Consider the following 13,451-nt stretch of genomic DNA (forward strand, 5'->3'; position numbering starts at 1 on the left):
GGTTTCATCCTTATCTTCCAAAGGGGCATAAGAGTTGTGGGTAGGAATAATGCTTTCTACTTCCATTTTACTAGCCTGGTTTGAGGTGGATATGCACCTAGTAACACCGCTTTGATCCTCACTATGAGATGATGGGTTGCACATAAGGCTAACATGAGGTTCAATAGCCTTTCCCTTTTTTGTGTGAGTACAGTGAGTGAGGACAGAATTCTCGGCACCCCTCTTACCATTGAGTTTTCTAGTTTGACCACGTAGTCCCTTCAACCTCTCCAACTCGCGGAGAATATCCTTATTATTTGGCTCTATCTTTGCTGCCCTGTCAAGATCTTCATACGTCTCTTCCAATTGGTATAGTCTAATTTCGGCTAAGGCCCTTCTATAAAGAGCTTTAACATTACTACCATCGAACTTTAAGACTAAGGAGCAAAGCTCCTTAGCTTGATTATAGTCATAGACCTTAAGGGCGCAAGCTGCAAGATTCAATTCCAATACAATTGCTAGATTCCAGAGCATGACACTACCATCCACATTACTTGGTAAACCAAAACAAATAAATTTTAGGCCTCTATCGTATTTTGCACCGGCAGAAACAACCTCACCATTCTTAAAACATACATTACCTTCATCCTTCAACCGCTTAACATGAATATAGATGTTACGGGGACAATTATTAAGAGCGAAATTAACAATAGTATCATCATAGTCATCATTCAAATGCATGACCATAAGAGCATCAATTAAAGGCTTGCAATCCATAGTTATTTGACTGAATTAAAGAAGCTAAGAAGAAAACGATAAAAACGAGGGAGTCATATTTAAGTACCAACGGATTGTCTTGAAAGCCAAACTCAGGTGGCTACCACAGAGGTCCCGACACCGCGTAGTCGTTGTCGGCGGTATTCCCAACGGACCGCCGACGGAACTCCACCCGAGGGAACGAAGGATGGCAAGGGCGTTGGCTCAATTAACACCCTCCAATTTACCTTGGCGAGCTTGAAAGGGGGGAGGGGGGTTCGCCGACGATCGAGGAGCAAGCCCACCCTCTCGCCTGTCGGGAAACCCGACTGTGTGAAGAGTGGTAATGAAAGAAAAACAGTGGGCGTGAAAATGGTTTTGGGGGAATAAAAGTTCGCGCGTGAGGCGCGTTCACTTTTGGCTTGCTTAGCTGATATGATTGGAACTTAGTTTTCTGATATGATTTTATTGTCTTATTTACATAAATTTTGACTTTATATGTACGCTATTCATAAGGGAAAATAAAAATGTATCAACTGAGATTTTATTAAACTTGTATTAATAATGTATTTTTCAAATATTTAATATTTAATATTCTTTTTATTAGGATATTAAAGATGTCTAGCAATAAAAAATTGCAAATATAGTAATATGATAAGTTATAACTTGAACTATTTTTTTCTTCTAATTTGATCTTTAGTAAGTAAGAAGACATTGAAATTAAGGGAACTAAACATAGACATAGTTAGTTCTTAATACTTTTTGTGTTTAAATAGACTTTAAAATGACGTCACACCTAAAATATTTGATAGAGTATAAAACATATTCCTGGGCCTCAACCATCAACTTAAGCTTTTGGTTGAGTTGGTCCACTAACATGGTATCAGAGCCAGCGTGACACAAAGGTCACGGGTTCGAATCTCATCCACCCCCACTTTCAAGTGGAATATTAAGCGCTGGGTATGAGGAGGGCCCATGCTGCATCCACACTTCTAGCCCAAACGGGCTCTCGTGTGAGGGGGAGTGATAGAGTATAAAACATATTCCTGGGCCTCAACCATCAGCTTAAGCTTTTGGTTGAGTTGGTCCACTAACAATATTGGTATGTACTTTGTACAAATTATATACAGTAGTTATATAAGTCCAATTGATATTCTTTCTAGCGCTAGGTAAGCTCTAATCAATTACTATAATACTATATATACCAACCTAACCTGAATTCTAAACATTATCCTTAGGATTTTGATGTACTACCTCCGTTACGGGTTATGTGCAACGATTAGACATTTTTCCTCTCTGTTTTATGTCAAATCGTTGCACATAACAGTAGTATAAGTTTAGAATTTTGAAAATTATATCAACAAAGCACATGATTGATAAGAGACTATTTAAACCATCCAATGCAAAAACTTGTGCCTCATACCTTGCTAGAAAGAGTATCAACTTGAAAAGTGCATGGAAAAAAGAGCATGCCATGCATAAGGTGAATTTTATTTTTCCTCTTGATAGAATTATTGATTGAATTATTTACATATTGCATGTATTTGAACAAATTATCCTAGGACAAGTAATAGTAATACAAATGATTTGTGGTGGAGGGGTCTAGCAACTTCTTAGTCTCCTCAATTTATTTATTTTTTAAAAGGAAAAATCTTAGTTGAAAATGTAATCATTAAAGTCCGAATATATGCTTTCATTTGACTCATGAAATTCAGATATTCTTAGTGATATAAACTTGAAAGTTATTTCATACACATAAAAATTAAAAAGCATGGTCCCAAAAATCTCACCCACACAATCAATGCACATGAGACACAACACTTAATTAATAGAGATTATTGTTTAATTGCCAGCCATAATGCCGTATTAGTCAACTTGTTCGAGCAATTGATGGCAATGATTAGGATTATGAATTATATATTAGATTTATAATTTTTTTTCAGTTATATATGATTTAGGTCACTATTGTACTGGATTTTCTTAAACTAATGATTTTTTTTTTGTCAAAGGTTATTGTGCTTGATGATATGTATTTTCATGTTTCAATCTTATGATAACGTTTTGTTGTCTTTGGTTAGTAGGAGTGCAAATAAAGTCTTTCTTATCGATCCTATGGACTATGGAATGTTGTGTAAAGTGTACATCGTAATTGCTATAAACATTTTATATGAGTGGTATTTTAAAGAACGAGGATGACTTGATGTTATATACTTGTATGTTGTATCTAATGTTATTCGTAACATATGCCCTCGTGAATTCTCTCAAGCCTTGAAATTGAAGGTTGTGGAGATTTCACACTTTTAAGCTATTTTTTTGAAAAAAAAAACTATTAAATATTACTAAAAAAGAAGTTGTCGACATCACCATTGCCTACGTGTCGCTTTTTCAATAAAAAATTTCCCTGCCTAAATGCAATGATGATATCATTTTTTTTTGAGAGCTATAATATTTAACATTTTAGAAATTTAAATATGGGAAGCTTTTACATTACAAGTAAAACCTATCAATTTATCGCAGGAAATTGAAACAATTTTAAATAACACACTAATAAATGACTTCCTACATTAAACTATGAATTAGACGATGTTGAACAAATACTATATCATAATTTTAATGATAATAACAAATTTTAAAATTACAAAATATACGTATTTCTTATTTATATTCATGTATAATACGATTTATTTTTAAAATGTACAAATTAAAATTATGTTTTATATAAACCGTGCATGATGCATCGCACGGGTTCTAACCTAGTTTTTGTAATATAGAAGAGTTTTTAATTACAATATATAAGACATTAAAAAAAAAAGAAAAAAAAAAGAAGAAGAAGTAAATAAACTAGTTTGCCTTAAGGAATTCTCTTAGTAAAAAAAAAAAAAAAAAAAATGAATATGACCATCAATTAAAATTCACAAATCTATATATTGTGTTTGTGATTTGAATTTGAGTAGCCATTATTGACTCATGTATACTTAAATTAACTTAATCAAACTACTTTTTTTTTTAAAAAAAAAACGAAATTAGGTGAAGCATCGTTATGTAATTATAAGTTTTTATTTATTTTTTTATTATTATTTTTTTAATATTTGAGACAAATGTGCCAAATTATTATACTTTGTTACATTAATTAATACATTTATACGTTAGAAATAGAGGCAGTATCAATATTATTATACTACTACTAGACCCTAATAGAGTCAAAATGGATTAAAGAAAACGCATAAAAAAAATATACTTGTTTATAAATTAGAGCGGAAACATTAAATAATTAATTTGGTGGTTCACACATAGTCACATACTAATAATTAATCTAATATCTCATTGATCTCAACCAACATATAGTTGCTTTCTATCATTAAAATTTAATTTAAATAATTAGTAGCTTACTTGCTTCATACTATTACACAAATACATCTTGATTGGTATAATTAGTTGGCTTAAACTTGAATGGTGAATAATGACAAAGTTTTAGAAGTAGTTCCTTTTGTTATCCATGCAAATTATTTTATTATCGTCCTGCCTTTTAATTAGGATTAGGATATTGCTAGTTTATTGATTCCTTTATACGGAGTATTATTGATGTTTCTTTTATGGGGCCTCATTTTATCAATTTACATTTGAAAAAAGAAAATTGATATTTTACTCATTAGTATGTGTTTTTATCTATTGGAAATATACATGACATAAAGTACATGATAACATTTGTTTATATATATATATATATATATATATATATATATATATATATATATATATATATATATATATATATATATATATATATAGGTATGCATATAAAAAACAAAAAAAATATGTTAAAGTCAAACTATTGCAAATACTCCCTTTTTTTCCCATCAATTTCATCATCACATTTGTCGAAACGTAACTTTAACTATTAATATCTTTAATGTTAGTTAGTACGAAGTAAAAATTATAACAAAATTACATTATGAAACTAGACATTATGATAAATCTAATAGACTAATAATATATTATATAATAACATTTATTTATTTTATCGAGATGAATAAATTAAGTCAATCATGGTATGTAAATATTGCAAAAATCAAAGTGATATATTTAAAAAAATGGAGAGAGTAATATGGAGTAAAAAACAATGTAGTACTCCGTATGAAATAACTTAAAATGCATTTTGTGTTTTGTTTATTTTGTATTATGTACTTTAAAATAGTTGTTTTGTTTGTTTGTTCTTCAATAGAAGGATCTTGTACTATGGTTTGGTAAATGATACACGAAGTCACGAACCCAATTTTATGAAATAAAGTACGCGTTGCTGCCCCTATGAACTCAAATTAACTTTATGCATTTCTTTCATTTACTCTAGAGGGGAAAAAACAAATTCTTTCTTCGTAATTTTTTGGAAGAGGTAAGAAAACCCAAAAGGCACATCCTAATAGGGATGATAGGTGGGTATAAGAATGCGGGTTCAATTGGAGCGAATATGGGTCCAATTTTGGCGGATAAGTAGGCGGGTATATATAAAGTCATATCCAATGTGGGTAGCAGGTAGGTGGTGGATTTGATGTCATACTTGCCTAATTACCTACCAATCCGCCTAGTTACCCGCCTACCTGTTACCCGCCAATTTATTACTACTTAATTTGTTTTTATCACAGATTAATTGTACCTTGTGTAATATGCTATTAAATTACTTCGTATGTATTTACAACAATTTTGAGATGGCAAAATGACATGCATGTCCGATAGGAAATTTATCAAACAAATGTAGTTAGGCTAGCAGGTAAAAAGCGGGTAAAAGCATGTAGTGGATATCCACATGGGTGGTGGATCGGGTGTGGATCTAGGTTTCTACCCGCTTTTGGCGAGGGTTGGTTTTGAAATTTTACCCACCACAAGTTGTGGTAAGTGGTGGGTTTAAAAAATTTGGTGGGTGCAGGTATGAAGGAGGGGGTACCCGCACCGCCCATTTGTCATCCCTACATTGTACTACGGAGTATATAAATTTATTTGGCGCTGTTCTTTTGAGCCTTTTGACAAGCAGAATAGATTTCAGCAGAGCAGAGCGAAGTGTCAGTAGAACATATTGAGTCAGCAGAGCACATTAGAGCAACTCAAAAGAACAGGACCTTCCTTAATAAAGAAGTAGCAGGATTCACCTACGAAGGGAAGAAAATCCATGTAATTAATTACTGATAAGAATTTATCTTATTTGAACTTATTAACCCATAATACTAGTGAACTAAACTCAGATGAACTAAACTGAACTCAGATGAACAAAACTGAACTGAACTTAATTGAGCTGAACTGAACTGAACTGAGCTGAACTGAACTGAACTGAACTGAACTTGAACTGAACTGAACTGAAATGAATATTTTATAAGAGAAGGAAATTAGGAGTTGAGCTGAACTGAACTAAACTAAACTGAACTGAATTTCAACTTAAGAGAACAGGCCCTAAGTATGAAATAAACTTTTACCAAATACTAAATCCAATTTCCATTTTTATTTTTGTGATTGTTTCTAACATTTAAAAATTAGAAGCTGTGAAACGTTTTTACTCACCATTTCACCAACGCTCAAAGTAACTAAAAAAAATCATTGAGTGTCCCACTCTATGAGGCCAAATCCAATAAATTAAAGGTGCGAATAAATAAACTAACTCATAGGATTAGTTAAAGAGGGGCCTAATTAAATAGGATTAATTAAGCACAAACAATAATTATAATTAATTAATATGTTAAATATGGAATAGAAAATAAAGAGAGACGAGGGAAGATTGTTACGTTGTATTTCATATTCCATATAGTACGGGATATATATAATGTACATTTCCTAGGGTTCCATCAATGGATAAAACCAAATACCCAACTCTAGAATATTCTAGATTGTACATGGGATAATAGTCATCCATATTTAGATATTATCATAACACTCCCCCTTTGATGACTATATATTGAATAAAACAATAACTAACATTTACTACAAAACCTGTACAAAATAATACACTATAATGCGCATAAGATGCTGCCTCGTTAAAAACCTTACCAGGAAAACCCAGTGGGAAAAAACCATGGTTAAGGAAAAAAGAGTGCAGGGCGCATTAACTCCCCCTCATGACTACATCACTTGAGATCTTTAAGACGACGCAATCCAATGCCGTAAGCTAACTTTTTGAATGTTGCTGTCGGAAGAGCCTTAGTAAATAAGTCTGCTAAATTCTCACTTGAACGAATCTGCAATACATTTATATCTCCATTCTTCTGAAGATCATGAGTGAAGAAAAATTTGGGTAAGATGTGCTTTGTTCTGTCGCCTTTGATGTATCCTTCCTTAAGTTGAGCAATACAAGCAGCGTTATCCTCATATAAAGTTGTTGGTGCCTCTTTCCCAGATGATAAACCACAAACTTCTTTTATATGTTGAACTACCGACCTTAACCATACACATTCACGACTAGCCTCGTGAATTGCTAAAATCTCAGAATGATTGGAAGAAGTAGCTGCAATGGTTTGTTTCATGGAATGCCAAGAAATGGCAGTACCACCATACGTGAACACATATCCAGTTTGTGACCGACCATTATGAGGATCGGAAAAATAACCCGCATCTGCAAAACCAATCAAATTTTATTTGGACAACTTTGGGAAAAATAAACCCATATCCTTCGTACCTTGAAGGTAACGAAGTAAATGTTTAATCCCATTCCAATGCCTTCGGGTTGGACATGAACTAAACCTTGCTAATAAATTAACTGAAAATGATATATCAGGTCGTGTATGACTTGCAAGGTACATTAGTGCTCCAATTGCACTAAGATACGGTACTTTAGGACCAAGAATTTCTTCATCATTTTCCCGAGGTCGGAATGGATCTTTCTCTACTTCAAGTGATCTTACAACCATAGGGCTGCTCAATGGATGTGTTGTATCCAAAGAAAATCTTTTAAGAACATTTTCTATGTATGTTGATTGATGCACAAGGATTCCATTCTCTAGGTGCTCTATTTGTAACCCCAAGCAGAATTTTGTCTTTCCTAGATCTTTCATTTCGAACTCTTTCTTTAAATAATTGGCAGTCACTAAAATCTCTTCAGGAGTTCCAATGATATTCAAATCATCAACATACACTGCAATTATAACAAATCCTGATCCAAATTTCTTTATAAAAATACATGGGCTGATAGGATCATTCTTATAACCTTCTTTCAACAAATACTCACTTAGACGGTTATACCACATACGCCCAGATTGTTTCAATCCATAAAGAGATTTGTTCAATTTAATACAGAAATGTTCTCGAGAACTAGATTTTGCTGCTTCCGGCAGCTTGAATCCTTCTGGGAGCTTCATGTAAATGTCATTATCCAGTGGGCCATATAAATAAGCTGTGACTACATCCATCAAACGTAAGTCAAGTCCTTCTCTTATTGCCAGACTAATCAAAAATCTAAAAGTAGTTGCATCCACCACAGGAGAATATGTCTCTTCATAATCAATACCAAGTCTTTGTGAGAATCCTTGTGCAACTAAGCGTGCCTTATATCTTACAACTTCACTCTTTTCATTTCTCTTTCGCACAAAGACCAATTTATATCCCACTGGCTTTACACCTTTAGGTGTACGGACTACTGGTCCGAATACTTCTCTTTTTCCAAGAGATTTTAATTCTCCTTCAATTTCTTCTTTCCATTTTGGCCAATCATTTCTTTGTCTACATTCTTCAATAGATTTTGGTTCATGATCCTCATTATTATCCATAACATCTAATGCTACATTGCATGCAAAAACATCATCGACGTCGATTTGATTTCGATTCCATGTAATTCCAGACATGATATAATTTATTGAAATTTCTTCATTATCAGGTACCTGAATTTCTTCTTGTATCATGTCTAAAGTCTCTTCTGGAGATCCTTCGGAAATTGTTTCTTCAATTTGACCATCATCAATCAATGCTCCTTTTCTTTTCCGAGGATTCTTATCTTTGGAACCTATTGGTCTTCCACGTTTTTGGCGTGGTTTAGACTCATTAGCAATTTTATTTTGTCCTTCCGAAACATCTATTTTAAATGGAGCATTAACAGCTGGAATATGCGACTTGGTCACTCTTTTTGGGTCAGCAAACGAGTCTGGCAATTGATTCGCTAAACTTTGTAAATGAATTATCTTTTGAACTTCCAGTTCACATTGTTTAGTTCAAGGATCAAGATAGGATAATGATAATTCATTCCATTTAATTTCATTTTCCAGCTCTCTCTTTTCTCTCCCTAATGTTGGGAAAAGTGACTCGTTAAAATGACAATCTGCAAAACGAGCCGTAAATAAATCCCCTGTTGTAGGCTCAAGATATTTAATTATTGACGGGGATTCAAACCCAACATATATCCCCATCCTCCTTTGAGGACCCATCTTAGTGCGTTGTGGTGGAGCTATTGGAACATAAACCGCACATCCAAAAATTCTTAGATGGGAAATATTTGGTTCCTGACCATAAACCAATTGTAATGGGTAGAACTTGTGATAACTTATTGGCCTAATGTGAATTAGTGTTGTTGCATGTAATATAGCATGTCCCCAAGCAGAAATTGGGAGATTGGATTTCATAAGCAATGGTCTAGCAATTAATTGAATACGTTTTATTAATGACTCTACTAGACCGTTTTGTGTATGAACATGTGCTACAGGATGTTCAACATTTATCCCAATGGACATGCAATAATCATTAAAATCTTGAGATGTAAATTCACCAGCATTATCAAGCCGAATAGTCTTAATGGGAGTATCTGGAAAATGTGCCCGTAACTTAATCAATTGGGCAAGTAGTCTCGCAAACGCCAGGTTACGAGTTGATAACAAAGACACATGTGACCATCTAATTGATGCATCAATTAAAACCATAAAATATCTAAATGGTCCACATAGGGGATGTATGGGCCCACAAATATCTCCTTGTATACGTTCCAGAAAACTAATTGATTCAAAATTAATTTTAGCTGGTGATGGGCGAATAATCAACTTGCCTTTCGAGCAAGCAGCACATGAAAAATTATTATGAAGAATCTGCTGGCTCTTCAAAGAATGTCCACATGAATTCGTAATTATTTTTCGCATCATTATTGAACCAGGATGGCCTAACCGGTCATGCCAAACAACAAAATCATTAGTAAACTTCTGGTTTACTATAGCATGAGCTTCAATAACATTGATTTTTGTGTAGTACAAACCACTAGAGAATGTAGGTAGTTTCTCCAAAACATGTTTTGAGCCTTGAGTTATATTTGTGATTTGAAGGAATTCATTATTTTTCTTCATTGATTGTCTCAATATGATAACCATTATTGCGAATATCCTTAAAACTTAATAAATTTCTTTGAGACAATGGGGAGTATAAAGCATCAATTATTTTAATTTCAGTTCCCCAAGGCAACTTTATAGTGGCTCTTTCGGAGTCCTCAATGATATTCGTACTACCCGATATGGTACTTACATTAATCCTTTTCATCATCAAATGAGAGAAATATTTTTTATTTTTAAGTATTGTATGTGTAGTTGCACTGTCAGCAAGACATAATTCTTCACCATTCATAGCAAATTGAACTTGAGTAATATCCATGTTCTTCATGAAATAAAATACATGTCAAAATATTAAGCATAAAAATAAAGATGATAAAACAAATAAATCAATAAAAACACTCAAATAGTTCATAAATTTATAAAGCAAAAATCCTTATTACAACGAAAGAAATAAACTTAAATAAATTACTAGAATAAGCAAACATAAGTCTAATACTTAAAACAGACATAATATAATATAATTTTAATTATTCCCTTCTGGGGCAGTGAAGAAATCGGCAACTTCTAAATGAGTTGTACTGTCAAAATCAAAATTATTCCCTTCCGGGGAAGTAAGGAAATCACCAACATCAAATTGATTGGCATTGCCAAAATCAAAATTACCTTCACCATCTTCAAGAATAAGGTTTGCCTCAACTTTCTTTCCTTTCTTCAATGATTCTTGGTAAAGTTCAATAAGATGCTTTGGAGTTCTACAAACCCGAGACCAATGACCTTTTCCTCCACAACGGTAACATATATTGTTATCACTTTTCTCTTTTTCATCCCTACGTTCCCACTTCTGGTGGGAATGTGAGTTTGTGAAATGACCTCCACGACCTCTACCATATCCACGTCCACGACCCCGACCGCGCCATTGGCCACGACCACGACCTCTACCTCGACCACTACTGCTGGAATGGTCCCTGTTTTTAGTTTCTTTCCCGTTATGGGTTGTCACATTCGCTTCAGGGAATGGAGTAGAGCCAGTAGGACGTGATTCATGATTTTTCATTAACAACTCGTTATTTTGCTCAGCCACAAGAAGACAGGATATTAATTCAGAATATTTTTTAAAACCTTTTTCTCTATATTGTGTCTGCAGGACAATATTATTAGCATGGAAAGTGGAGTATGTCTTTTCAAGCATTTCTGCATCAGTAATATTTTCTCCACATAATTTCAATTGAGAAGTTATTTTAAACATAGCTGAGTTATATTCACTAACAGATTTAAAATCTTGCAATCTCAAATTTAACCATTCATAACGAGCTCTAGGGAGTATCACTGTTTTTTGGTGGTCATACCTTTCCTTTAGATTACTCCAAAGGATTTGTGGGTCTTTCACAGTTAAATATTCATTTTTGAGCCCTTCATGGAGGTGATGGCGAAGAAAAATCATGGCTTTAGCCTTATCTTGAGGTGTTGCCTTATTAGCCTCTTTTATTGTTTCACCAAGCCCTTTAGCATCTAGGTGTATTTCAGCATCTAACACCCATGATAAATAATTCTTTCCGGTAATATCAAGGGCCACAAATTCGAGCTTGGCAAGGTTCGACATTTTTCACTATACAAAATAATATTAAAAGATAAGTATATATAAATAGTATTCAAAAATATGTATTAAACGTTATAATCATGCATAAATAAACCTGATACAAATCATGCATAAATAAGAACGAAATAGAAGGGGAGAATGTTAGCATGGAGAAAAATAAAAATGGAACCTTAAATTATATATCATGCTCTGTATTCGTTATATATGTTGATATTCCAATAAATAAGCATGCAAAAGTAGATAAATGTTAAATTATAATTGTTATGGGTTGCGATCATACTTACATGATAATAATAATATGGATTCTAGATAAATGTTTGGTAATCCTACTCAGTTGACTAGCAATGGTGCTGATAACGTGTTAAATATAGAATAGAAAATAAAGAGAGATGAGGGAAGATTGTTACGTTGTATTTCATATTCCATATAGTACGGGATATATATAATGTACATTTCCTAGGATTCCATCAATGGATAAGACCAAATACCCAACTCTAAAATATTCTAGATTGTACCTAGGATAATAGTCATCCATATTTAGATATTATCATAACATAATAATAATAAAATGGTGCAATTTATTATCGTGGACAAAGCATAAAACCGACATATATTGTCAGGGGTGCTGACATCACCTCCTACTTAAAGTCCCTAAACAAATCCATCAAGATCTTCTTTAGTCCCCCTTATTTTCCAATTTTTAACCTTTCTATTTACGATTATTCAATGCAAATTTTGTAAAATACGAGTATTTGATGTAAATAAATTTGGGTCAAACTCTATTATGGAACAATATAGGGCTAATTATTAAGATGTAGTGCCAATTGATTAGAAAAATAATTTATGATATAAAAATTATATGTAGAGTTTCTTAAGGAGTATTCACTTCACTTGTATTCAATTTTGTCTAGTTTTGTTCAAATTCATACAACCCTTCATAAGATAATTATTTTATGACCAGACATGCTTTTGACAACACACATCGCTCCTAACCTAACATGTCTAGTAACAATGTCTAATACGAAGTATATAGTGAGAAAATACAGAATATCTGGTAGAAAATTCCAGTCATTGACTTGTAATATTGATAAAGTATCTACATATTTGATGTTATGTAGGTATTCTACAGAAAATCTTGCGTGAACATGATTCACAATAATATTATTGTAGATTTAAGGTTTATACACACGTAACTGACATTATATTCAACATAGTGACCCCTAATTTTAATATAGTAACATTACTTTTTAACATAGTAACTTTTTTTTTTAAACTTGTGTGACCTTGTTATTATAAATATAAAGTACGACATTATGTTGAATAGTGACTTAATTTTAACATAGTGATTATTATTATTCATATTGACCATTATATTAAAAATTTTATTAAAAAAATTAACCTCTTATAGCTTTTATAATGTCACACTAACTTTTATTTCAACATAATAACCTCTATTTTGATACAGTAAGCTACCCTTTTTTTTTAATTAATAAAACAATCATATTGTCTCTAATGTCGGTGGCCCACAATAAATTAGTGTGAACTAGGTCCATTTAAGAACTTGTACTAAAAGTAGCTTAATAGCTAGGGAAATTATAACCAAACATTTTTATGGACGAGAAAGAAAGGATTTCTCGGAGCAACCCCCCAGGTTCCAGACCCAGGAGTCAACTTTCCCGATTTTTTTTTAAAAAAACTATTATTGGTGTTCAACTTAGGGCCCGTTTTCATTGAATGAAATCAGCTGAACTGAACTGAACTTAGTAATTAGTGATTTTTAACTACGGATTATTGATTTTTGATTATTTATTGATTATTTATTACTATACATATGTACATAT

General features: G+C 32.7%; 1 protein-coding gene across 1 annotated transcript; it reads right to left on the reverse strand.

Moving 5' to 3' along the window:
- Nucleotides 1-10,536: 10,536 nt before the first annotated feature.
- On the reverse strand, nt 10,537-11,613 carry LOC110730750. The gene has a single exon (XM_021910576.1). It carries the CDS (start codon nt 11,611-11,613, stop codon nt 10,537-10,539), a length of 1,077 nt encoding a protein of 358 aa, XP_021766268.1.
- Nucleotides 11,614-13,451: the final 1,838 nt, after the last annotated feature.

This window comes from Chenopodium quinoa, unplaced genomic scaffold (assembly GCF_001683475.1).
Source record: "Chenopodium quinoa cultivar QQ74 unplaced genomic scaffold, ASM168347v1, whole genome shotgun sequence".
In the NCBI taxonomy this organism is placed as follows: Eukaryota; Viridiplantae; Streptophyta; class Magnoliopsida; order Caryophyllales; family Amaranthaceae; genus Chenopodium; species Chenopodium quinoa.